The 26,304-nt window shown below is 31.3% G+C and overlaps 2 protein-coding genes and 1 long non-coding RNA gene across 4 annotated transcripts; 2 read left to right on the top strand and 1 right to left on the bottom strand.

Moving 5' to 3' along the window:
• Window positions 1–1,699: 1,699 nt before the first annotated feature.
• LOC128173908 (receptor-type tyrosine-protein phosphatase epsilon-like) lies at window positions 1,700–26,304 on the top strand. The gene is made up of 28 exons (XM_052839578.1): window positions 1,700–1,736; window positions 2,396–2,608; window positions 4,610–4,828; window positions 5,015–5,152; window positions 6,931–7,068; window positions 12,798–12,935; window positions 13,572–13,709; window positions 13,849–13,995; window positions 14,434–14,449; window positions 14,552–14,571; window positions 16,426–16,549; window positions 16,679–16,740; window positions 16,916–17,082; window positions 17,327–17,420; window positions 19,201–19,271; window positions 19,932–19,968; window positions 20,076–20,173; window positions 20,427–20,558; window positions 20,942–21,090; window positions 21,633–21,768; window positions 21,876–22,025; window positions 22,142–22,235; window positions 22,934–23,007; window positions 23,214–23,348; window positions 23,727–23,852; window positions 24,268–24,422; window positions 24,774–24,909; window positions 25,106–26,304. The coding sequence occupies exons 1-28, from the start codon at window positions 1,700–1,702 to the stop codon at window positions 25,220–25,222; spliced, it is 3,261 nt and encodes a 1,086-aa protein (XP_052695538.1). The 3' UTR covers window positions 25,223–26,304.
• LOC128170668 (uncharacterized) lies at window positions 7,181–10,598 on the top strand. The gene is made up of 3 exons (XR_008241876.1): window positions 7,181–8,077; window positions 9,153–9,447; window positions 10,462–10,598. It is a non-coding gene; the product is annotated as an uncharacterized LOC128170668 (long non-coding RNA).
• On the bottom strand, window positions 9,938–12,609 carry LOC128170665 (uncharacterized). 2 transcript variants are annotated; one of them, XM_052836434.1, is made up of 2 exons: window positions 10,852–11,129; window positions 9,938–10,624 (listed from the first exon to the last, which is right to left on the bottom strand). In XM_052836434.1, exons 1-2 carry the CDS (start codon window positions 11,016–11,018, stop codon window positions 10,366–10,368), a joined length of 426 nt encoding a protein of 141 aa, XP_052692394.1. In that variant the 5' UTR covers window positions 11,019–11,129; the 3' UTR covers window positions 9,938–10,365. The 2 variants fall into 2 exon arrangements, with proteins under 2 accessions (XP_052692394.1, XP_052692393.1); XM_052836433.1 differs by lacking the exon at window positions 9,938–10,624 and adding an exon at window positions 12,083–12,609 and having other exon boundaries at window positions 10,843–10,999.

Genomic DNA, 26,304 nt, shown 5'->3' on the forward strand with positions numbered 1-26,304 from the left:
AAAGAAAACTAGCATCAAATTAAAAAAAAAATAAGAAACTTAAATGTGACACAAGTAGAAAATAAGTACTCCTTTTCTATTAATATCACTTCCTTGTTACAGCCTCCAGCGCTAACGTTGAGTAAGTATTTTCTTTATATATTTCTATTCAACATCTAAATAATGCACTAAATAGATACAAAGAAAGATAGCCGACCTTGGATTAAAAAGTACTAGCATAACGATTTTTAAATGATTTGAAGGTTTGTTCATTTTTTCTTGCACAAAATGTTTGGTTTTTTTTCAATTTGTCGAGCGTTTTCTGTCATCATTTCACGGATTGATAGTTTGTTAACGATGAACATAAAACACATAACCAACAAAATATCGGATATTAGATTGAAAAGCGGTTTTAATAAAGTTGTTGTCTACTTGAGGAAGACGATTAACGAAAATTTTAAGCGGAAAAGAAAATAAGTAAATGATGAAAATGAAATATAAAAATACATCTTTCTGAAACAAGAGATAATCGTCTCCTTATTTTGATGTAATCGTGTAACATATCATTTATCTTCCCTTCATATAAAAGTTTTTGAAACAATAAATTTAGAATATAAGACAATCTTTGTTTCTTAAGGCGGTGTTACTCGAAGACATACGACATTGAATGTTGTTCATGCATTTGAGGCTATACAATATTTGTGTATTTTTTAAATAATTATTTCATATCAATTTTATTGACCTTTAACATTAACTATAACATTGAAGAACCTTAACAATTTTCAAGATATGGATAAAATTGAAATGCTATTTGGCTTTTATCTTAAAAAAACCCAATGATGCATCCTTCGAAAAATCATAACGTTCGATACTTTGTTATGATAAATTTAAGAATCTTAACAATTTTCAAGATGTAGATAAAATTGAATAGTTATATGGCATAAGTCCTAAAAAAAACCTTGCCAATGATGTATCCTTTGAAAATGCATGATGTTCGATACTTTGTTAATGACAAATGAAATATTGAAGCTTACTTTCTTATCTGGACGTGTTTCAAATTTATCTGTTAGGTATGTGGCGAATATTTTTTGTTCTAATCTACATGTTTTTATTATTCATAATTTAAACGAACAAAGAAGATGTAAATTTTATATTCATTTGACATTTAACAAATATAGCATCAAAAGCAAAGTGTATGTGTTATTATCAAAAATATGACACTGGAATTTGAACTTCATATATGTTCACACATTTGGGTTTTTTTGGTTTTTTTTTTTTAAAACTTCCTTACAAATTGGTGAAAAGAGTAAAGATTTGTTTATGTCTGTCACAAGAGTGTGACCGGATGTACAATATGGAAGTAAAAAGTTTTTGCGGTGGTAAGCTTAACTAGACACTTTCTCTATGAAACGCGCCTTGAAACGCGCCTTGCTCTGAGATAGTGAACGCAACCAATTATGACAATGATATTAAAAGAAATAAAAAAGTAAAGAACGTAAATTAATAGTTTGGTGTTCCTTCGCATCGTAATCATTTTTAAAATTAATTGGCTGATGTACACAACTTTTTCTATATGTCTGAGAGTTTATTTTGTTCTTATTTCTTAGAGCATTTTGATGATAAGATGTATATTAATGCAGTATTATTCTACACAGTGTCGACAAAAGCAAGGCTCATCTGCTGTTAATATACGTTCATTATGGATGTATTCCTCGCAGTTATGGTTTACTTGGTAGTAGGACAAGTCACTGCCTACAGTAAGTATTCAGAAATCTTAATTCCTACAACTATAAAACAAGATAATGATACAATATTTAACAATCACTTCATGATCATAAAATATACATGTATTAATGAATTGTCTTTGCTCTCAATTTTTCTGATTACCAACGATTTCTTTGAATCATTATAAGAAAAGGTATCGTTATGCTGCACTACGCTAATAATTATACAAGTATTAGTCCTCATTGTTAAAACACCGTAAAAAGTAGATATTTACACAAGTCTTAGATGCATGCCTTATCTTTAAACGATATCCGTATTTTCATTACTAGTACATAACCTTCTAAAAGCTTATTAGCAATTATCAATTTTACTAAACACGTATCCACTCAATTGAACTAATTAGTTTTGCTTAATGTCATGGGCCAGACATTATTGTCAAGTATAAATTTGATAAAAACCTAGAAATAATGGTATTTTTACAAAGCCATAACAAATAGTATATTGCTTAAAAAAACACACACATATATAGTGTACTATTTATATAAGAAATTATTTGCTATTTAAATACAACCAGTTTGTCTAAAATTGTCTAAAAATAGAAATGTATGAAATTTAATTTTTATTGACAAATCAGCATTTAAGTGCGTTTTTAGTTTACATTCTTATGTTCAAATTTTCTTTATTTTAATAGAGCAGCTTGTTCAAAAGAGATTGACATTAGCAACAAGCAGCACAACATACGAAAATTTTGGCGCATCACGTGCAGTTGACAAAAATATCAGCCAGGATATAAACCACTGTTCACATACAGATGATCGATGTAACATTAAAGAAGCTTGGCTTCGTATTGACCTGCAAAAGGTGTATAGCATCGCATCTGTCAAGTTTTGGTACAGGAAAGATGGTAGGTTTTGCATATATTTTTGTATAAGTACATTTCCGATATCAATTCTTAATACGACAATCAATAAATTAAAGTGTCAATATTAAAAACAAAATACAAAAAATGATAAGGACACACACACACACACACACACACACACACACACACACACATATATATATATATATATATATATATATATATATATATATATATATATATATATATATATATATATATATATATATTTATATATAAGCACAAAGCTTTAAAACATTAGGGGTCAGCCGACATTCGTGATTTTGTATAGGCATTCACTTCAAAGCCTTTGTTTATTGTCAGCCTAACCAAGTACAAACTTGTTGAAAAGACAACATACGCATTATTCTTTTAAAAGAACTCCTGTGAAAATAAGAAGTTTGTACTATATTAGGCTGGTACCTAAAATTTGAAAAACGTATGAAAACAAGGTTTTTACTATGGCAAGCGAAAGCTATTACCTGCGTGACCCATGTTTAAACCCACGCCTGGAATAAATTATTTCAAACAATCACGTGGGTTCTATCCGGGTAAACGTTTGTCAAATAGCTCACTGTAAAACATTGACACGTTTTAAATCACTTTCTTTCCATCATCTTTGTATGGTCAGGAATGTTTGTTTGGTCACTGTGGTAATATGCAGCTTCAAAGCATTATTTGTTTTTTTTTCAGACGTAAAATAATGCATAAAGTATAATTCAGCAAACGCGCAAATCGATCCCCCAACGAGCAATGTTGATTTAAATGTCTCCTCCTTCTGATTCAAATAGACAAAATTAGATTAGGTTCGGTTCGATTTTTCCGGATTAAGAGTATTTATAGGCATTTAAAATGCTCATTTTTTTAATAACTGTATGCTAATTTTGGTAAATTAAGCGTGCATATTAATTTGATGTATCCATCAGTGCTTAACTATTACGAGAAAAAAGCAATACATGTTGATATTTTCTACATAAAATGGCACTGAAAAAGGGGCTCATTTTCTATAGCTTAAGTGCACTTGTTCGTTACATACTCAAGTACTCAAACTTTACAAGATGTGATTTTTACACTGTAACTACTGTAAGAATGTCTATGTCCTTAAAAGTCTATGGTGTTTTTATCTTGCTTAAAGCTGCTTGGTCCGATTTATTTTGTAATTACAATATCAAAATGTGTTCCATACAAATCATTTATCTCAAAAAGTTATGGACTTTCTCCTATTTACATCAGCAGAATCAGTCTCCTTTCAAAGTTAGAAATATTCAAAGTAAATAAAAATAATTTCTCTTTGGGCAAACGAAAAAACAAACCAAAATGCATCACGGGAATGTTTAGAAAAGGAAACCGCTTGGTTTCGTCCCCCGAATGATTGGGGTTATTCAACCAGCATGCTATGCATCGATTGTAAAGAAAGCAGACTTAGGAAATATTAGCGAACAAAACGTACACATGTTTATTTGTAATTTGTCTGATCATTTCGACCTTTATTTAGAGTGATGTCAAAGTCGTAATACAACCATTCCCGTCTCGTCGCCAGGGGTGAAATTTAACATAAGGCGAAATAACGCGGTACCTTTTAATGTCGTTTGTTTTGTTAGCAAATTTTGTACGTATTTTTCTTCATTGAAATTTGGCATAATTGACGGGTAAAACTACTGCAATGTCTATTATTATACATATATTAAGCATAGCCATCGTTTAAAAGCGTGCATAAAATTTGATATAAAATCGGACCAAGCAGCTTTAACAATCTCTGTAAATTCTGTAATCATAGTACTAGAATAAACACATGATAGTAGTGACAAACTGAAATGACGAGAACTTAAAAAAAGAGAGACAGGGAAGTGAGATAACTCATGCCATTGTATTTCTCAAATCAGCTTCAGTAGTCATATATATATAAATATATATATATATATATATATATATATATATATATATATATATATATATATATATATATATATATATATATATATATATATTTCACATGTTTTTAAGAAACCCAGCATACTAAACGACTGCCAGGTTATTCCATCCTTTTCTCAAATGAGTCCTGGCCAAATTCCTCCTGCTACAGAAATCAAAATAGCAGTGGTATTAGGACTGTCAACTTTAAAAAATGTAGGGCAATAACTCAGTATTTATGGTTCTACCAGCAATACAAACCAAACAATGATTGTGCCCCTATCCTGGAGATATGTGAAGTAGAAGTTTTTGGTATGTATCTTTTCTTCTCTTCGTTGTTTTTTGTTTGTTTTTATTTATTTTTTTTTGCTAATTGACCAATTCTAAGAAATATTTTAAAAGATAAATGTGATACATGTTTTCTCTTCGTTGACATTATATGTCTATATAAAAAGTATGTCTATTAATATTTCATTATCTTATTTAAAATCAACCTAGGGTGTGATGTTGGTTTTTATGATAAAAATTGCTCACAAATATGTGGCCTGTGTAAAAGTGGGTCATGTGATATAGAGACTGGTCAGTGTGATCAGTCAGGATGCGCTCTCCCTGGATTGCAGACTCCAAGTTGCAAAGGTACACTATTTTCTAACCTATGCATTTTTATAAACAATATCTGTTGACAAAAAATATATTTGAATTTTGAGTACAATCTTTATGTTAAACACATTAGGCTTTCCTAATCAATTTTGCAGGTTTATTTTATACCCCCCCCCCCAACCCCAATCGGTTTAAGGGGTATATAGGAATCACCTTGTCCGTCTGTCTGTCTGTCTGCTCGTCTGTTTGTGCAAAATTTGTGTCTGGTCCTTATCTTTCTTACAGAAAAACATCGGAAGATCTTACTTCACATAAAGATTGTTTATGACCTGGGGGTGTTTCATGACTTTGAGCTAAGGTCATTTGGGTAAAGTCAAGATCACAGACAGAAAAACTGCAAAATTGTGGTCTGGTTTTATATCTTTTTAATTAGAAACATTAGAAGTTTTTACTTCACACAAAGTTTGAGCACTGAAGGTGTGTCATGACCTTGACCCAAGGTCATTTAGGGAAGTTCAAGGTCAATTATTAAAAAATGCTTAATTCCTGTCCGTGTCATACATGTATCTTGTATCAGTGGGAATGATTAGAAGGTAAAATTTGACACCAATCTTGCTTGTGTCAGGCATAATATTATTATTTTTTATATTCCAATCCTCACCCGTCCCTCTATAAAAAGCCCGCCGCAATGTATTTTTGGGGGAAAATGAGTGGAAAAATTTTCGGAAAAAAATTGGGCTTGGTATGCTAACAATTCAAAACATTTAATGGCTGCTTGACATGTGGTTTATTGTTTGATTCCAGTCATGTTTGTTATCATAAGGATGCACATGTATTCATGCATTAACAGTAAATTTTAAAAAAAATGGAATTCAAGGAATAGAAATGGGTTTTTGTACCCATCTTAGCATTAATATATTTAACAATTTAAAAAAAGAGCAGTTGATATTGTTAGAGTATGGACTATTCAAAAATAGCGAACATCATTTGCTCTAATAGAAAAATACTTGCGTTACGATTTTTTGTCTTAGCAGGGGCATCATTTGTTAACTTGCTCAAAGTACCTACAGTTTAATGTTTAATTAAATACTATCTCATAAACTAAATAAACATGCTATCGATTTAAAGCCCACAACGGTATTGTCCGCATATAAAATCTGTAAATAAATTCTTTTTTATGTATATAATAATTGGATTTTGATTTTTAACAATAATGAAAGATTTTTTTTAAATCATTCAGTTTATGTGCATTTACAATTTTATTTAGCAAATGTCCCTGATCAGGCTGAATCCACTTTTGCCACAAAAACAATTAAAAATACATATAATTGTAATACGTTGACTTTACTGAGTTGCAAACATTGTAAAATTTAAAGCTGAATATACTCAGTCGCGATGAAATTATCAAATTTTACATACTTCTTCCAGGCCAGGATAATTCTAAAATGAAATGAAATTCATTTTTACAAACATAATATGCACATAAACTGTACAAAATATACACGTCAGCTACAGACATAATATGCACATAAACTGTACAAAATAAACACGTCAGCTACAAGCACCATGTGTACAATGGGCTGTAACAACACCGAAGGGTTTGTATACCTGTGTGACGGTGTCTATCTACGAGCGATGTTCAGCCTTAAAAAAAATTCGTAACTTGTTTTTTCGTAGTCTTAATGTTTCATGTACTTGATTTGTTACATAATGAAAAGTGTAATATGTACATATATTGCAAATTTTTTTGAAAAAATTAATGATAAAAACTAAAATATTTTGATCCAAATTGTACTCTTTGTTTCCGTTTTAAGATTGTTTACGTGGTTTTTATGCTGAAAACTGTAGCAGAACATGCAGCGAGTTTTGTAAGAACAATGCATGCAATCAAACTTCGGGCACCTGCTTAGAAGGATGTTTGAAAGGATATATTGGCGAACACTGCAATAAGAGTAAGCTATATAATGACTGCCATCCAAATCAATACAGATAATACTCTGGGCTGGGATTCATAAAGATACTTTATAATTAACAGTACTTAAGTGTAAGAAAATACTTAAACTCATAAAAAATACTAAAGTTACGCTAAGAATTTATTTTTAACTTAAGTTTTATTCATAAAACAACTTATGCCTAAGAAAAATCTTAAGCAATACTTAAATCTAAGAGTCCTCTTGAGGTGTCTTAAAGTTCTAAGAAAAACTTAAGTTCAAAATCAAAATGGCTGCCTTCGGAGCACAAAGAAGATGTTTTCGAAAAAGAAAAGACTGTTTGGTAGAGTACACTGATGCTGAGCTTGTTGAGAGGTATAGATTTGATTCCGCTGGTATCCACTTTTTAGAGGGGTTGATTGGAAATGAACTTATGAGTGGTTCACGAAGAAACTGTGCAATTTCTCCACTGCAGAAAATTTTACTAACACTGAGATTTCTAGCCACCGGGAAAATGGAGTTGTGCAATGAATACGACATAGGTGTCTCGCAGCCCACCGTTTCTAGGGAAATTACTGCCACTCTTAGAAGTCTCTTTGCTCCACAAATTTGTGCCCAGTTTATAAAATTCCCACTTAATGTTCACGAAGTTCCCAAAAATCAAGAATAGTTCTTCAAAATCGCCGGATTTCCTGGAATTGTTTGGGCCATCGATGGCACACATGTACAAACTATCGCTCCTTCTGACTACGAAAACGAGTATGTCAACAGACATCATTACCACAGCATTAACACACAGGTCGTCTTTGATCCATTCCACAAGATAATTGATGTCGTAGCGAAATGGCCAGGGTCAACACATGACTCAAGGATCTTGAACGAGAGTGGACTCAAGTCATTGTTTGACCAGAACAGAATCCCTCTTCACACGCATTTGCTAGGGGACAGCGGGTATAGGGTATCCTTCAAAGAGATGGCTCCTAACTCCATTTTTGCGACCAAACCAAGGTTGTCAAACAAACTACAACAGGTACGTTTCATTTCACATAATTCTCTGTCAGGTACATGCTAAGATATGTCTTATACACATCCATCCTGTCCATACATGATACAACCAACACTGAAAAAAAGGAGCAAATAAAATGGCCATGCCGTTCTACTTTCATTTTCCTGATAAGCGCCCTCTGGAGACAGCAGTGCTAAATATATTACATAACATTCCATCAAAATTTTGTTTCATTCAGAACTGTCGTTGTACAGAATATAACAGGATGATATGGCATGTTGTTGGTTGATCTAGATCACTGTTTCACCCCTCTCTCCTTTCTCTCTCTCTCTCTCTCTCTCTCTCTCTCTCTCTCTCTCTCTCTCTCTCTCTCTCTCTCTCTCTCTCTCTCTCTGGTGGGAGTGGGGGGGGGGTAATATTGTTTGGTTAATTTGGTTTTTAAATCATAAAAAAATTATTTTTCTTGTGTAATTTCAATATAAATACTTAAAAATATGCTTATGCTATCATCAAATATTCTGTCTTTATTAGTACTCATATATAGCCTACATATAAATTGAAAAGTGCATGTACATAATTGCAACATGCATATAAAAGTTATAATATCTTTATTGGGGAACCTATCTAAATTTGAAAAAAAATTCATAAAAGAATCCTTGAATCCATGTGAGACCATTCATTTAATCCGGCATGGGTTTATATGAAATTTTTTATATTTTTGAATCTCCAAAACCTTTATAGGCTGAGACAAATTAGAAATATAGTACATCATCATGTTCTGAATTTCAAATGCATGCACCCTGCTGGTGATACCATATAGCTTAATTGATGGGAATGCTCAGTAGTATTTAATGCAAGGATGACAGTACCGGTACATGTAATTAGAAGGCCGGTGGCTTACAGTAATTCTAGGCATTTAGCATTTGTTGGGTAGTATAATTAAGCTGCTTAATTGGTATAATTTATGTTAGCGTTCTTACATGTACATGTATGTATATTGAATTTGATAATTTTTATAAGTCAAAAATGTCCATTACCTCTTCATCTTTTAAATTTCTTTGTAATGTAAAATAACTGATTTTTTAAAGGTATTTTATAGGGCTCATAAGAAAACAAGAAGCATTGTGGAGAGAGGCATAGGTCAGCTGAAGAGACGGTTTCATGTTCTGCATGGAGAGATTAGACTGTCTCCAGACAAGACATGTCAAGTTATTGTTGCTTGCTGCATCTTGCATAACATTTGCAAGGACAGGCAGATCCCATGTCCCCTGGATGATGGTGACCTGGATGACAATCAACAGGATGATGGTGATGGGTTGAATGTACAAATTGGCCAGAATGTCAATGATGGAATTCGGTACAGACAATTGTTTGCTGAAACTCACTTTTGACAGGTAAGCAATAATTACTGGTAATTGAAAACAAATATACATGTTGGAAATATATTTCATTTGTTCAACAACAACAACAACAACAAAAACAACAGCAACAAAAACAATAAAAACAATATGAATGAATGTTCATAGAATATCACATGAAATAACTTGATGTAGATTATCTCTTCAAGAATATTTAAAATTCTTATTACTAAATTCATTGATTCAAGAATTTCATCATGTCTGTTATATAAATTTTAAACATTTTAGACCTGTACATACATGTACTATTTAAAACCTTGAACATATTAAGTTTGGTTACATATATTGACAAAAGAATTGGTATAAAAATTTATTCTAACTTTCAAAACTGTCATAACAAAATAATTTTTAAGCCCAGTCTGATAGATATACAACCATACAATACCAGACAGGTGAAACAAAGAAACATACTCATGTAATTTCTTTTACCGATATAGTCACTTATTTATCCAAAAAAATGATAATATTAAAACAAAATTGAAATAAATCTTCTATGAATTTATATAATACTAGCTCAAAATACATTAATTTAATATAAACATGTACAGTGTATATGCATCTTTCTGTCTTATGTACATGCATTCTCATAATGTTGTTAAATAAATGACACATAATATATCTATATTACATAATTCACTTCAACTTAATATACAGAACTATTATCCTTAAATTTGTACTGGTAATATTTCTGAACATCTTGTATAATTTGATATGATAGTCTCATTTTAGATGTAGGTTACAAACATTACTTATCTGAATTATGTGTTTATAATGGCAATTATAATTTTATTCATAAAGGATTACTATGTTACCAGGTATACTTGTCAAAAAATATCATTCCTATTAATGAACAATTTTTTTTATGGATGACAGATGGACAGTGAATGATTCAATTTATTCCTCTCCCTTTAACTTTCTTATTTTCAATTGCAAGTAATCAACTTCAAGTTCAAGTTTGTTTACAGTTAGTTCTTCAATTCTTCTTTTCAGACTAGTGCTACTGCTGTATTCAGCATGAGTAGCTGGCGTTTGCTGGGACGCTGCTGTTCTAGCAGGGGGCGGGGAAGTTATTGTGGCTGCAGTGTCTTGTGTAGTGCCTGTGGAAATGATGTGTGGCTCTATGTCTGGTGGTCCTTCAATGACATGTATTCCCCTGGAAATAGAATATTTAAGTTAAATTATGACTGTTACCAAAAATGTTAATTGTACATGTATTTTTCACTGGAAAATAAAACTTTGTTGATGTTACATTGAAAAAAAAAATAAGCCATTCACTTGATATGCAGCTTGGCTGATATTGTGGTTCTACTTCAGTTTGAGAACAAAATTTAAGATACATGTACTAAGTGTTTCAGTGCAACAATTACATCAGCTACTTACAGTCCAAATTGTTCACTATCGCCCAGCATCTGTAGCATGGAAGAGTCAATACCGCCATCAATGCCACTTAAACAGGCATTATGTTGACCTACAACATTCGATACCGTTTCTGCAAAGGCACTCAAAGGCCTTGGAGGGGGGCCGCCACCTGTAAATTTGTTGTTCATAAATTAGGCAAAATATTTCATATCTGGAAGTTTTTTAGAACTCAACTACACTGTACATGTACATGTAGTATAACAGAAAAACCTTGATCTTAAAAGTTTAATGAGATACAACTGACATTCAGATCTATAAGAATGTTTGATCTGTTTGTAATTAAGATATAAGGTATTAATTTTGGATGTATATCAGGATATAAACACGGGTTGGTTACGTGATCAAATCTCATAGCGCCATTTACATCTGTTTCTAATTATAACAATAATATTGCTCAATACTTTCTTTTTGTGATGACCTAGAAAGCCGCTTCGATTAACATGACGTATCAAAAAATAGTTCAACAATGTTGCAAGTGTTTGATTATCATGATAAATAAATAAAACACTTTTTTTGATAAGACAACGATTATTTTATTATAATAAAACGAAACAGTATTGAAAATTCACTTAGAGAATGAGAGAAAATGATTGAAGCTTGGCGGAAATATACCGCTTCTGTTAAAGTTGCAGAGCGGTCAGAAATTTGAAAACAAAGCGATAGAAAGTCGAATTAGAGTCTACTTAGGCATTTTCAGAGGATATTCTATCGCAGAATCAGATCCAAGAGCATAGAGTCTAATGATTTCCCCCCGACATTATAGATCTAGGGGCAAGCTTTTTTTTTTTGGAACAAACCCGACAGAGAAGCAGGAGTTAAATTTTACCGTGAATGGACTAAACACGAAAGGTCTGATAAGGTTTTTTTTAAGTTCGTGCCTAAATTATGTTTTCATTACGATATTAGGTGTGTTTTAGCTCGGATAGTGTGAGTACATGGAGAAAATGGAGAAAGTAGTGCCCTAGATTATTAATGTTATGCAGAAATAACAGCTGATTGCACAAACCGTGTTATATAAGGGAAAATATTTGCAAATGTAACTATCGAAATTAAAACATTTTGGAATATATTTGTGATTATCTATCATTCTAACAAATATAGAGCTTAGTGGAAAAAAGAAGTTTGGAACGTACGTTAAATCTACTGTAAGCTTTATGTAACCGATCAAATTTATAGCACTGGACCAACTGACCTGTGCCAGAAACTGTCCTCCTATAACTCGAAATCTCGCTCTTGGAGTTTGAAAAAATGTTGTGCCATTTTTTCTCAACTTCAGCGGGTGTCCTGCTGGGCCCACCTCCCATCGCGCACAACTTCTGCGATACCTCGCCCCATGCTCTTGTCTTCATGTCAGAAGTTAAGGAAGGACTAAGCTTTCCCCGTAGAATATGCTTGTAGTCATCGACAAGTGATGCTAATGCTAACGATTCGTCAGAGGTCCAGTTTGGCTTCCTTTTCTGTTTCCCTTCCATTTTGTCACTAACAGACGACTTTGTTTACATTCGTCTGCAGTGTTACGTAACACAACAAAATTAACCTCCTTTCCAAGAGAGCGCTCTTTGTTACTATGACGCCGAACTTAAGTACGAAGCTTTTCTTAGATATGTACTTAGTTAAGAACGATGCTTAGTATTTTTATGAATTTGTTCTTAAGTTTTTTTCTTAACTAAGAATTTATTTAGCACTTAAGTGCATTTTTTAAGAAAAATCTTAGAATCTTTATGAATCCCGGCCCTGGTATATCTATATCTACTGTTCATCAATGCAATAACAGAATGAAACAGTATCTCTTTGTTTCACGGTTTGATTTAAATAGAACAACATTTTTTTATAATCAAGTTCTTAGAAATTATTGATAAAAAATAAATAGCATACTTAACTCATGTTATGAAAATCCCTAATTGTAGCATGTCCAAGTGGACACTATGGGGAGAAGTGCTCTGAAACGTGTGGGAACTGTTCACAAAACCTGACTTGCAATCACATAAATGGAACTTGCAATGGCGCTTGTGTAAAGGGATTAAAAGGTCAATTTTGTAAAACAGGTAAGATGTATTCATTGACGATGTCTTATTTAATGACAAGACGCACATTGATAAAGAATACATCGTTTTCAAACATATTAACCTCATAATATAACTTATCAATCAAACGTTTGTTAAAAGTTTTTAGTAGTTACCTTACAGTGAACATTTGATGGTTTATTAACATATCTGAACCTTTAAAATTGTTTCCAATTTCTTTAAACTAACCCATACCAATATTTTAATGATCAGTTGTGTTAAATAAAGAAGACAATGAATTTTTGAAGTAAGAAGAAAATGCTTAAAATATATATTTTTATGAGAAAAAGCAACATGAAAAAAAAAAACAAATTTAGATTTAACATTTACATTTAACATTTACATTTAACCTTCACGTTTATCATTTTAAAAAAGTGCAAACATGTTAAGAAAACATATATAAAGATTAACTCTCCATCAAAACAGAATGTTTCATCAATTAAAGTTGTGTTAGATTTTTAATGAAAAGATACTTTTTTTATTAAAATAAAATGTGCAGAGAGCAAATTCGGAGAAAACTGCCAATATAAAGATTAAATCTCCATCAAAACAACTTTTTTCATTAATTAAAGTTGTGTTAGATTTTGAATGAAAGCATGCTTCTTTTTTATTTAATAGAATGTGCTGAGGGTGAATTCGGAGAAAACTGCCGAAACAACTGTAGCAGTCATTGTATCAATAGATACAAGTGCGACAAGGTTAGCGGTTATTGTAACCCATGCTCACCTGGGTTTGAAGGCTCAAGATGCAACTTAAGTATGTTACTCTATTGATATCCAATTAGTTTGATCGCTAACTTTAAATTCATTATCCTTTTAGTCAAACACCTTTACATCTTAAAGAAATGTTCAAAAGGAGAAATGATTTAATGTGAAGGATGTTTCCTATGATCTAGAATGTGCAAATAAGACCTATGGAGAGAATTGTTCAAATACATGTGGAAGATGTCGAAACTCCGTACCCTGTACATGTAACAACATTAATGGTGTATGCCCAGCTGGATGTGATCCGGGCTGGCAACCAACTGATAAATGTGACATCGGTATGTAGTTCATAAAACATGTGATTCGTTTTCTCCAACATCTGTTTCAAGAGTTTGTCTACGATATGTTTGATTTAGATCAAAAATATGTAGATACATAATATTTAAACAACACCTTATCGATTTCTTGTAAAAATTAGTTGCAAAAAGTTTTGTAGCTTATATATTTTTCTTATTTCTTTTGATGCAGACAGTCCGGCAAAAAAAAATCTAAATTATATGTAATACTCCAAAGCCCAAGGTGACATTCTTATCTAAAGCCAGTTTAAATAGTCAAACTTTTAAGTGACAATGGTTAAATGATTAAATGGTCAATTCGAATGATGAATACAATTTGTGATATGACATTTTGTTTCAGAAAAATTGACTACATCAAATTAAATCTTTTCTCTTTTTTATTATTCTGTTTGACAAAACTCATTTTGTTGCGGTTTGCAGGTTGCAGAGATGGAACGTATGGGATAGACTGTTTAAAGAACTGTAGCAGTAACTGTTTAGACAATATTCCTTGTAACAAAAGGAGTGGAATGTGCGTTTAATGTAAACCGGGATGGAGAAATGATTTTTGTACAGAAAGTAAGATCGACAAAACGTATAGCAACATCTCGATAAAAATGATTTAATGACAAATCCGTTAGAAAAAAGAGTTGTTTAAAAGTAATATTTTATCATTTGTTGATCTATTATGAAACTCAAGAGCGATCTGTAGTTTCTTAATAGGGCGCCTTAGTCACTCAGGTGACCTATTGCAATTGGTTTTCAACCGCCTTCGTTCGTCGTCGTGCGTCCTAGGTGGTGTTTTAACGATTGGACATTTCGAACTTCTTAAAAATTACATAGCCATTTCTTTTTAAATAATAAATGATACATCTGTGGTGTAAGGGGAACCTGATTTGTCCCATAGGGGCCCTAGGGGCAGGGCAAAAATGGTCAAAACTTGAACATTTATCAAAATATTTCTCCTCGTACTCGCACACATTTGTAAGACAAAATAAATTCATAATTATGTAGACCAGTAAGTACTATACCAAAAAGTGTTATGCCCCCCAAAGTAAGGATGTTGCTTTAGGGCGGAGCCAAACTGGTGATATTGTGTTAATGTAAACATTGTTTAAAATCATGTTCTCTACTCCCACTCTGTAAAAAATGAATGCAAAATTATGTAGACTATTTTTTTAAATTTCATGTCCCACGCTGAGAGAGTATTGACGCTAGTGGTCAAATAGTGTTAATGCATATTATGGTGGGTGGGAATGGGCTGTATATTATGTTTTTAAAAAAATATTGTTTTATTCCGCACTGAAGAAATGAGAACATGTTTAGGAAAGAGAATGAATGAAGCTCTCTATCAAAGTTAGATAGGAAAGCCTTTGGCAGGAGTTCGGTTTGGGGGGGGGGGGGGGGGGGTTAACAGTGAAAGGATTTATCTTCGCTTGTTCTTTCATATTTAATAATAATCATTGTAAATAATGTAGATAAAAAGTTGATTGATTAAAAGAGTTATACAAGTATTTTATTTTATAAAATAAAGCAACAAAAACAATCTTTGAATTTTCTTTATACACAAATAAACTTGTTAATAGTAAAGTAAAAATTAGCTACTGATATCCGGTACATGAACAATACATTTTGGATGAATGCCATTTATCTTTGTCTAAAATGAATAATTGAATAAGGTAAAAATTGAGTCGCGAGAAAATGAAACGAATAATCTTTTTTTTTTTTTAAGTTTAATTGCCCTACGTTAAGAGTTTCAATATGGCCCTTGGGGAAGTGTGTGTGTGTGGGGGGGGGGGGGGGGGGGTTGCGGGGGTTGTTTTAAATAAATAAAACATGTATTCTAGCCATCTTCAGTTTATCTATGAAAGCATATACACGTAAAACTTTCTTGGAAGTTAACAACTTATGGTAAAATCATTCCCTATAAGAGTCTTGCACCTTTTAATTAATTAGTCATGCACTTTTATTCCAGAATGAAATCTAATTAAATGCATATATGAGAATCCTTGACAGATCTGTGTATGGGCTTATGTGACTGGTAATGTCTGTTGACCTCTTGTGTTTCTCATCTTTGAGTTATACGTTAATGTTAAAATCAATGTTCGAAACCATTACGAATAAAATCGGTAAACAACGTAATGACAGAATGACTGGCACGCAGTGATAGAGCCTATAGCGCCCCCCCCCCCCCCCCCCTTCCCAATCCGGTATCACTAAAAAGGACTAATATAGGATCTTATTCCCGTTATCACCTTGATAGAAATATTGCTTACAGCATTTATATCACTGTATGTTCATCGTTGTTAATATTCTTAATATCAGAAAAGGAAATATATATAAATGGATGCATGTTTAACATTTCAATTCTAATGAATAAAAGAGAAAATGAATATAAAACTTTTTTAAGCAATATTATATAATTGGTTTCAGAATACGTCCCTTCAAAACCATTTGATACATATGAGGGTTCAAACCCAATATTAATTATTGCACCATTGGCTGGCTTTGTTGCGGTTCTCTCTTTCCTTGCGGTTGTCTTATTTGTTTTCTTAAGGTATACTATTTTATGCATTTTTATGAATTGCAAAATGTTATACAGTTGTTTCTCGTTTTCAAAACAAATGGAAATTTATTACTTTGTGTAACTTACAATGACTAACATTTACTGTAATTTGTCAAGAAGACGCCGAAATAAACTTCGCAAAAGAAAAGATGACGTGAGCCACCAAGAGATAATTAATCTAGGTATGATATGGTATATTTTTACTGTTTTAACTTTATATATCTTTTTGTTAATTGCTGACCCATCAAATTTTCTGGAAAAAGAGAGCAATGAAATAAATAAAAATACTGTACATATTTTACATGTAATATATTAACTTTTGAATTGATGACAATCGCATGGCTGTACTAAAATTAGCATATTTAGATGCTGATCAGGATAAGGCAATAAAAAGTAATGCAACTAAGAAGGAATATAGCAACACAGGAAATAGTAATTATGCAGGCATCTACGTTTCAAAACTTATCGTCGCAATCCACTGTCTGGAAAAGGATTCGGACAAGGGATTTCTAAAGGAGTTTCAAGTAAGAGACTGCATTTTAAAAACACGCTCATGCCTTTAAATAAAAAAAAAACACGTCGCGATTTAGACACATAATATTTAAACAAACATTGATTAAACATTTTATAACTTACTTGATATTGATGCTGTGTTAATTTGTTTTGAGACAAACAGATGATTTAATAACAATTCATTGACAATTCTAACATAAATATTTTTTAAATCAAATATGCCCTATTTGTTTGATATATTGTACCTGCTTATAGTCAATACCCTATGGAGAGCAGCCAAGAAAACCATGCACGGTTGGCAAACTGCCAGAAAATATCCCGAAGAATAGATTTAAAACAACTCTTCCATGTAAGACAAATGTTCATTCAATTAAGATACTAGATTAAATTCTAATGACTAATTGATTCTGCTGGTTAGATAATCATTTAATTGATAGGAGGTTTGTCAAAAAATAGCGTAGACAGGTGGCGCTATTCAGATAATCAAAGACACAGATATATTTAACTTGTGTCACAAAATTTCAAATAATTTGCATTTAAATTAGGTTTTGAAATCAAATATTAAGATAAAATTAGTTTTAAAAGCATGGTAGATCAAACATATGACATGCGGCACAATGTTTAAAACGTAAAGTTAAAATCAACATATGAAAATTGCGAGGAATAAAAATTAAAAAAAAAATCAAATAAAAAAAGGTTTAAATTTGTTAATATTTCTATTATTTACCCATTAAATGTTTTGGCTCTCACAAAACTTTTAAGAATTTTATACCGCGTTGTATGACAAGTTGGACTGTTAACAAAAATGACGACGTAAGGGTTTAAGGCGGTGCGCTGGTAACTGATAAAATTTTGTAAAGACATTGAAACAGATTCTAAGCGGCTTTTAGGGTAAAAAAAAATTAACGTAATCACTTAGAAATGCATTTTTTGTGAATTAGTAGTCTAGCAGCATTGCAAATAATGAAAATATAAAAGAAACCCCGACCGATAGAAATGGACGCCAAAATGCTGAATGACACATTTCGGTAACACGGACTTGGACAACAAGTAGTACAAGGCAGTTGTGGAGTCGGTAGATCGTTTGTACATATATAAAAAAAAAACCAGAAATGTATTTTGAGTGTGCACTCAGGGTATATGTTCAAAAAAGTATTTTTTTCCAAGACATTTTCGGAAATAAACGTGAATGTTGTTTGTTGTAAACGATAATGATTTTTTTTATTATAAACAACATTAAGACTAGAATTTTTTGACGTCGCTTATTGCGCCGCCTGGCAAAACTTGTCGTTACTAATTCATTTTCTTTAAGGAAAAAATTTAATATTTATTTGTTTTATACGATATGAAATGATTTGGGGCAGTTTACGCTTTATAAACTGCGAAACCATTTCATATCGTATAAAACTAATAAATATTGAATTCATTGCTTATAATTTAATTTTTTTACTCCTCATTTTAGATAAAAACGACCTTTAAAATGACGTAAAATTGTACAAAATTCAAACGTAACGTCAGGTGTATTGATACGTTTTTTGACGTTAGTCTTACTATGACGTATGACATTCTTTATACGATATAAAATATTTTTTAACCAATCAGATAGCGCGTTACAAGAATTAAATTATTAAGAAATAAATAAAGCACAAATTTGAATTGTTCAGTATCGTTTTTCCAGAGGGTCATAAAAGAAAACGTAGAAGTCTAAATAAAATTGGAGTGAATAGATTTTAGATTTGTTGTTGTGCCTACACTCTTTTACCTTTATGCTGCCTAGTTTTATCTGAATTCGAATAATGCAATTTCTTTTTAATATGCATTTAGATGTGCAAATTTTTATGAAATTTTGAAGTAGTATTATTCATCTGTGTCACAACCGAACCAATATGTTGCTACCATTTAAAATATAGAATAACTTTAAGTGTGATTAAGTGACAAAACGTAATTTTTATACAAAGCAACACACATATTTGTGATACTTCCTCTAAAGATTACTATTTTTTTAAATTTTTGATAAATAGATTAAAACATATGTTATTTTGAAGATATTGTTGATTGACAACAGGTAAGCGTCTCGTGCATCTTGATATATTTTCAATGTAATTGGAAGTTTAATAATCTAATTCAAGATGACCATTCAAGAATTATTTTACGGTACGAAGAAAAGACAAAAGATTACATCAATGCTAATTTCATAAAGGTAATTATACATTTGTGTATGTAATTATACAATCAAATAGTAATTACATATATATTCGTTATCACATAAAATATGATAACAATATTATATAGAAATATAAAAAAAGATAGTAATTACAATTAAAAAGTTTGAATATAAACATTCATATGCAGCATATACAGCATGTATTTCCATAAAATGAACAAAATTCAGTTAAGTTTCTTTGTCCAAAGAAACTGACAGAAGTATTTGTATTGATTTAACAAAAGTATTTAATGCTTATGTTCAATGCAAGCGTAGTAAATAACTGAGTTGTATAATTACATGTTAAATGTTGAGCTTAACTGAAAAAAAGTTTAAATCTAGTAGATTTATCTCACAACAAGGCAAGGGTATGGTATGAAAGTTATTTAACAAAATATAACTCTGTATCGTAGACTTGTATCAAGATTCATTTTCACATCAAAACAAAGGTTATACAGTTTATAACAACTCAACATTGTAGAAGACAGTCATTAAAATATTAAATGCTGATCATCAGTAAATGATAACATGGTACTTAACAAGGTACTAAAGATGTCACTGGTACAGTCTTATTGCCTTTATTAAACAATTGTGGCGCACATAGTTGTTCAATTATATGACTTTTCACACATTTTTTATCGGTCTCTAATTTAACAGAATACCTATAGACAACCGGCTTATATTGCGGCCCAAGGTAACAACGCACTTGTTGTATTTATATTTATACTTATCAATTTGTGCAACTACTGCTTCATCCACACAATATTACATATCATATAATTCTTCTGAACTGTGTTACAGGTCCCATAGTAAGCACGATTGAGGATTTCTGGCAAATGGTTTGGCAAGAGGATGTTTGTGTAATTGCTATGGTTACCAATCTTTCGGAAGGAGGAACAGTATGTTTTTTTTTTAGAATCTAAATCCTTATCATTGTTTTCCCTATTTTAGTTTCAATAATTGCGAAAAGGCTAGTTTCAATATGCCAAATATGATAACTTACTTGCTAATAATTCAATGTTTTCTAATTAAAAACATTACGTAAACATCGTCAAAACCTTAGACATTTCGAAGGATTGTATAACAAAACCTAGTTTGCTTTTTTTTTTTTTTAAATTTTGATCTGAATCTAACATTTATCTTTGATATTAGATAAAATGTGCAAAATATTGGCCGGATAACACAGGAGATAAAATCAAGATAGACATATTTGGTATTCAACTTGATTCGGAGAAAACCTACTCCAGCTTTTTAATACATCAACTTCAACTTACTAACTTGAAGGTAACGTAATGGAACGTAACTATATTTATGTTATATTTCTTTTTTGGCATGAAACGAATAATTGGTTCAGACAAACACCAAAAAACGAGATGCAATGTAACATGATATCGTTTTGAGCAAATAGAAAATATTCCGCCCAAATCGGAAATAGGAACTGATCTTGATTAAGGAATTTGTCAAAAATACAGTAGATTTCTATGAAAAACGGAAGAGGTAAAAGTTCTAAATATTTTGTTCTTGATTGTTGTTGTAAAGAAATAGATCCGAAGGCTCTCAGAAGGCAAAGCTATGATCATATATAAATAATGAAATATTTAAAAAATATATACATTTCTTATCTTATTTCTATTTCAATACTTAAACATTCATAACATCAATTTAAGACCAAAGCAAGTCGCCAGATCACTCACCTACAGTACACATCATGGCCGGATCATGGCACACCTGATACTTTGGAACTCCTCGTGTACCATCAGTATGTGACAAAGGCAATGAGAAAACATCCCGAAAATAAACTCCTTGTTCATTGCAGGTAAGGGAGAAGTGTGATGAATAAACAAAACGCACTACCATAACTTATATGTACACAAACGGAGAAGAAAAAGAAATTGCCAATTTTGTTCTAAATGTCTTTACTCTCTTTAATAATATATTAGCTTTAGTACTACTGACATATGAGAGGTATATTTATTGGTTATTGAACGTTTTTTTTATGTTTTTTGTAAAGAAAAGTGGTAAAATTAATATTTCGATTAGCCATTAATAGGATAGTCAATATGTTACATTAATTGCATCATATTTCACATAAAACATACATTTCACTGTGTGAATTGATCATTTTAATGACTTTTTATCAATGACTGGCTTTTGTAGTACGTATTCATGTTAAGCATATTTTGAGCAAGGAAACAGTTCGAAATTATTGAATCTACTATTTCTGCATACAATTGATGACTCTGCAGTACGTTTTTTTTTTATATAAATTAAGCGCTGGTATAGAGCGTAATGGGATATTTTTAGCCTTAGATGCTTTATTGTGTCATTTATGCCTATTATGTATTACACTATTTTTAGTGCTGGTATAGGGCGTACCGGGACATTTATAGCCTTAGACGCTTTATACCGACATGGAAAAAAGGAAGGCAGTATAAACATTGTAGAGTATGTTCACACAATGAGGGAAGACCGAATGAACATGATCCAAAACCTGGTTAGTATTAAATGATTATTTTCACGTTGTTCATTTAGCTGTACGTAATAAACGCATTAAGATTAAAGTGAACGTTGTTTAGTTTTTAGTTTTTTTTTATTCTACAGGATCAATACAAGTTCCTTTACCGTGCATTATATGAATCTTTCCGGGCCACAATTCATCCTATTTCAAAAGAAAAGTTCCTTGATGAAGTTAAATCGGTTTTGTCATCCGATAACACAGTTAACTTATCGAATCTGAGAATTCAATTCAAAGTAAGGCTCTCAAGATAACTGTATTAGAGTTATGAAATATCGCATTGTTATTATAAAAAAAAACTGTCACACAATGATCAGCTGCAGTGTGTTTGAACCATATACTTGCATTTTAGGAGCTTGACTCTTTGAAACCAGTGTTTCAAGAAAATGAAAAGTCAAGTGGATTTGAAAACATGACCCTGAACATGACCGGAAGTGTTTTGCCTGGTATGTGAAAAAAAAGTTTGATAATTCCAAAATTAAAAGAAATCAAAACAGAATAAATATTTCATAAATTTTATTTTACGTTTCATATCCAATGAAAGTGAAGTTTATGTGGGTGGTTATTAGCCTTTATGGTCGTTTTACTGGGTTGACTATTATTTTTTATATTGTATCAATAAATAAAGTTATTACTCACTGCGTTTACTTTTTGTTCAACAGATTAGTCTCCAATGATTTTAAAAATCAATTAAAATATATACCACTGCCTCTGAGTTCTTTATCTGATGCTGTTAAGAATTGTACATAATAATGAATTTATTTTACGAGGTCAACAAAAATTATTACGTTCAGGAACTATAAAAAGAAGACACTAAGTAAAATATATTGATGCAACATTATGTTAATCCATATATATATATATATATATATATATATATATATATATATATATATATATATATATATATATATATATATATATATATATGAAATCTTTGGTACGTATCCTTAACATAGTCTTCATCCCCTTGTATCCCTTTAAATGCTTGAATATATTTTACAATCAGAATGAATTACCATTTCTATTGGACTGATAACATTCTGTTAATAATTTATGTTGACATGAACAAATAATGTGTTGTAGTTAATAATATAATGATAATATTGATTAATTTACCTAAAACTATGCTTGTTTCATTTAGCTGACAGAATTAGGATCATTCTATCGTCGCATGTAAAAGGCCGAGGTACATACTACAACGCTGTCCCGGTATCGGTAAGATTCGAGTTATTTAAGATGAACTTAGATTAACAATTCTGCGTATTCTACAAGCACAGTTTACTACTAATAAGAAGATGGACGCTTCGAAGATGTGAATGAATATGGTATGCAGATATATATTTACAATGTATGGTTGTACCATATAACTTATTATCAAATGTTATGCAGTCATGCTTAAATAACGTTAAATCTTATATCAGACCTTCACGATGAGAGACTGCGTCATTACTGGTCAATACCCTGTCCCAGAGGCGGCGGTCGACCTGATTCAACTCCTTGTTGACCAGGAATGTAGTACTTTGATTTCGACAAGTCCACTATCGGAAGTACCATCGGTAGGTCTTTGTTTATAAATGATAAACCTTAAGTTGAGAATTAAAATATCTGTTTAAGATATGGCCTAGAGATTTTATACATGTTTATTTTAAATTAGCCGTGAATGAACACAAATTTTCAACTGAATGAAAATTTCAAGTTAAAAGAGTCAATATTTTTTTTCGACACAAATGGCATACTTGAAATTCACTACGTTATTCTCCTTAATTAACAAACAAACAACAGTCTGATTATTTCAAAACAGAAATAGAACGTGTTACAAATCGTTACGTTATATTTTTTTCTTTTTTCCCCCAAACTTTAAGTTTACAGACGATAACAACTTTGCCGCAATATTTAATAATGTAGACATTTTCGGTATTGACTTTCGTTTTTAGAGCAAAGAGTGGTTTTATCCTTCCCCTAGAGGGAATATGATCTTCCAATATAGGGTCCAAATCGATGAAGGTGTCAGAGTAACAGATTATGTCATCACATCTACCATCCGAATAAAGGCATCTTCGGTATGTACAAGTTTCAAACAGTAGTAAGCTTTTTACCCTAGTTTCTGTTAAAAAAAGCTTGTCACTGTTCATATCTTTCGAAAATATTCGGTTTGGCAGGCTACAACCGTGAACTTTTATCCCTGACAAATACTCTACCAAACGTTGTTTTTCTGTAAACATAGAAATTTTGCTAGGCGGAACATCGTGATTAAACACAAGTATAGTATAAAAAGTATTGTTACTTTGAAAATCTTGTGAATAAAATAAATATTTAAGTTTTTCAAAATACATTTTATTCTGTTCATCTGTGTCGTCCGAGATGAAATGCTATAATTATATCATGTTGATGTCATTTTCAAATGTCTTAAAACACTATTGTCGTATCGTAATGTGAAGGGAACGGACATATGAGGTGATTTGAATACCGTTTTAGGCCAATGACTGGCAAGATGTGACGTTGTATGAAATGATGACATGGAATACAAATGACAAACTTCCACTGGAATATCGACCATTATTAGATGTCGTTTCACTTTTACATTTAAATGAAAATGTGGATGCTGAAAATAAAATTGTTGTTCTTTCAAGGTATTTGACGTATTTTATGATTTTTTAAAATACTTCTGTTTTACGGTAAAATTCTTTACAAATGAGGCGACCTGAACCAAAAATAGAAAAACAAGTTAAAAGCTATTAAGAACTGCGCTCTTAATGGAATAGATGTAACGGCTACAAAAATGAAAAATAAATGAACTCATATAATATTTTTTTTATACTATGGACATGTCTGGTGTTCATAAATTTGTAAACAATTTTGCATGCTTATTTTACAGTGATAACATATCGAATATATGGATAAAGGTTTATAGGATATGTGTAAAAAATAAAAAGTTATCAATCTCATCTTTTCCTTGTACTTTCTTAATGATATTTTTCAAGGGATGGTTCGTCCAGATGTGGAGTGTTTTGTGCTGTGTATAACGCCATACAACAACTACAACAAGATCAGGAAGTGGACATGTTCACCATTGTCAGACAGCTACAGAGTCGACGACCAGAAATGATATCAGTTTTTGTAAGTATATATCTATATATTCCTATACTGCCTAAAACACATAATCAATGATTTATGCTCGCTGCTAACAATAAGAAAACACACCACAAAACTGTTCAATGTAACTCAAGGCTTTAAAAATAAACAGCTGCTTTTAGTATCAGTGACCATGTATTTGCTTTAAAAAATGATAAACAACTTCTTTACTTGCTTTTAGGAAGAGTTTATGTTCTCTTGTCAAACTGTTTCCCAGTTCATTGAACAGAATCCAGACGAAGTTTACATCAATTACAACCATGCTTTAGTGGGTGAAAATATTTATGCCAACACGTGATGACAGTTATACTTTTTGACATGAAAATCAACAAACTTTTTTCTTTTAGCATTTACAAATTAAGTCATTGGTTGTATAAATTATTTATTTATAAATTGGTGTATTATTTATTATTTCTGATGTTATTTTTCTCTTGTATATTAATATGGTCCATCAGCTGATTGTTTACCATATGGTGGTGGGAGAACCACCATACTTAACAGTTAACGCTTGTAAATTGATACGATTTACTGTGGTTTCATTAATATTCAAGGGCATCAATTTTCGTGGTTAAAGTGAAATTTCAATTTCAAGGATACGTAAATTCATTGCCAATGACCCCATCAATACAAAATGCTTGTAAAAATTGCACATCAATGAACATTTAATTTCGTGGATCAACTAAACAACGAAATCCATGAAAATTGATATTAAACGAATATTGATGAAATCACAGTAATGTACTGGTACATGTAGTGAATGAATAAAATGTCATTTATTTTTTGTACATTTAACTTATTATCAGTTCGACTTAAATGCAATGCTATATTAAACACTACGATTTTATAAGATACAAACAGGTCATACTTTCCTCTTTGATTTCTGTTAGGTGCCATTTTTCCGAAAGCATGAGAGGATTATTATAATCGTTTATCATAGCAAAAAAGCTTAGTTACTAAACAAATAAATATAGAGCATATACGGGATCGAATCATTTTATCACCCTGAAAGAGTACTCGTCATTTTAAACTTGTTTTCACGAAAAAAAACCCTTAATTTTTCCCTACGAAAGCCCAATGTCTACTGAAAGTGGTTTTAGTTATTATCATAATAACGATTTGCTCCTACCATTTTAAAAGGACAAGTTTTTTGTTTAAAACTTATTTTATGCCTGCATAAGAGTTACCGATTACATTATTTCAGTGCTTGTGATGTGGTATCCGTAAACTGTAAATACATTTTATATGATAAGTTATGATTGTTTAATTAATTTAAAAATAACTTTCATTTTCGACTTACAAGCCCGAAATAGTAAAATTGAGATTAAGATGCACGACACAATCTGGTGGATCCAAGTCAGTGCAAGTTTAAGTGCAGATTGG

This window comes from Crassostrea angulata, chromosome 2, assembly GCF_025612915.1.
Source record: "Crassostrea angulata isolate pt1a10 chromosome 2, ASM2561291v2, whole genome shotgun sequence".
NCBI classification, from domain to species: Eukaryota; Metazoa; Mollusca; class Bivalvia; order Ostreida; family Ostreidae; genus Magallana; species Magallana angulata.

What these genes read in the sequence shown, in the direction of transcription:
- LOC128173908 (XM_052839578.1), top strand. Translation starts at nt 1,700, where the DNA reads ATGGTTTACTTGGTAGTAGGACAAGTCACTGCCTACA. An exon ending in ATCTTTCGGAAGGAGGAACA is followed by an intron (nt 20,174 to 20,426) that starts GTATGTTTTTTT and finishes CTTTGATATTAG; the next exon opens with ATAAAATGTGCAAAATATTG. An exon ending in TTCAACTTACTAACTTGAAG is followed by an intron (nt 20,559 to 20,941) that starts GTAACGTAATGG and finishes CATCAATTTAAG; the next exon opens with ACCAAAGCAAGTCGCCAGAT.
- LOC128170665 (XM_052836433.1), bottom strand. Translation starts at nt 12,362, where the DNA reads ATGGAAGGGAAACAGAAAAGGAAGCCAAACTGGACCTCTGACGAATCG. An exon ending in GAGGACAGTTTCTGGCACAG is followed by an intron (nt 11,000 to 12,082) that starts GTCAGTTGGTCC and finishes ACAAATTTACAG; the next exon opens with GTGGCGGCCCCCCTCCAAGG.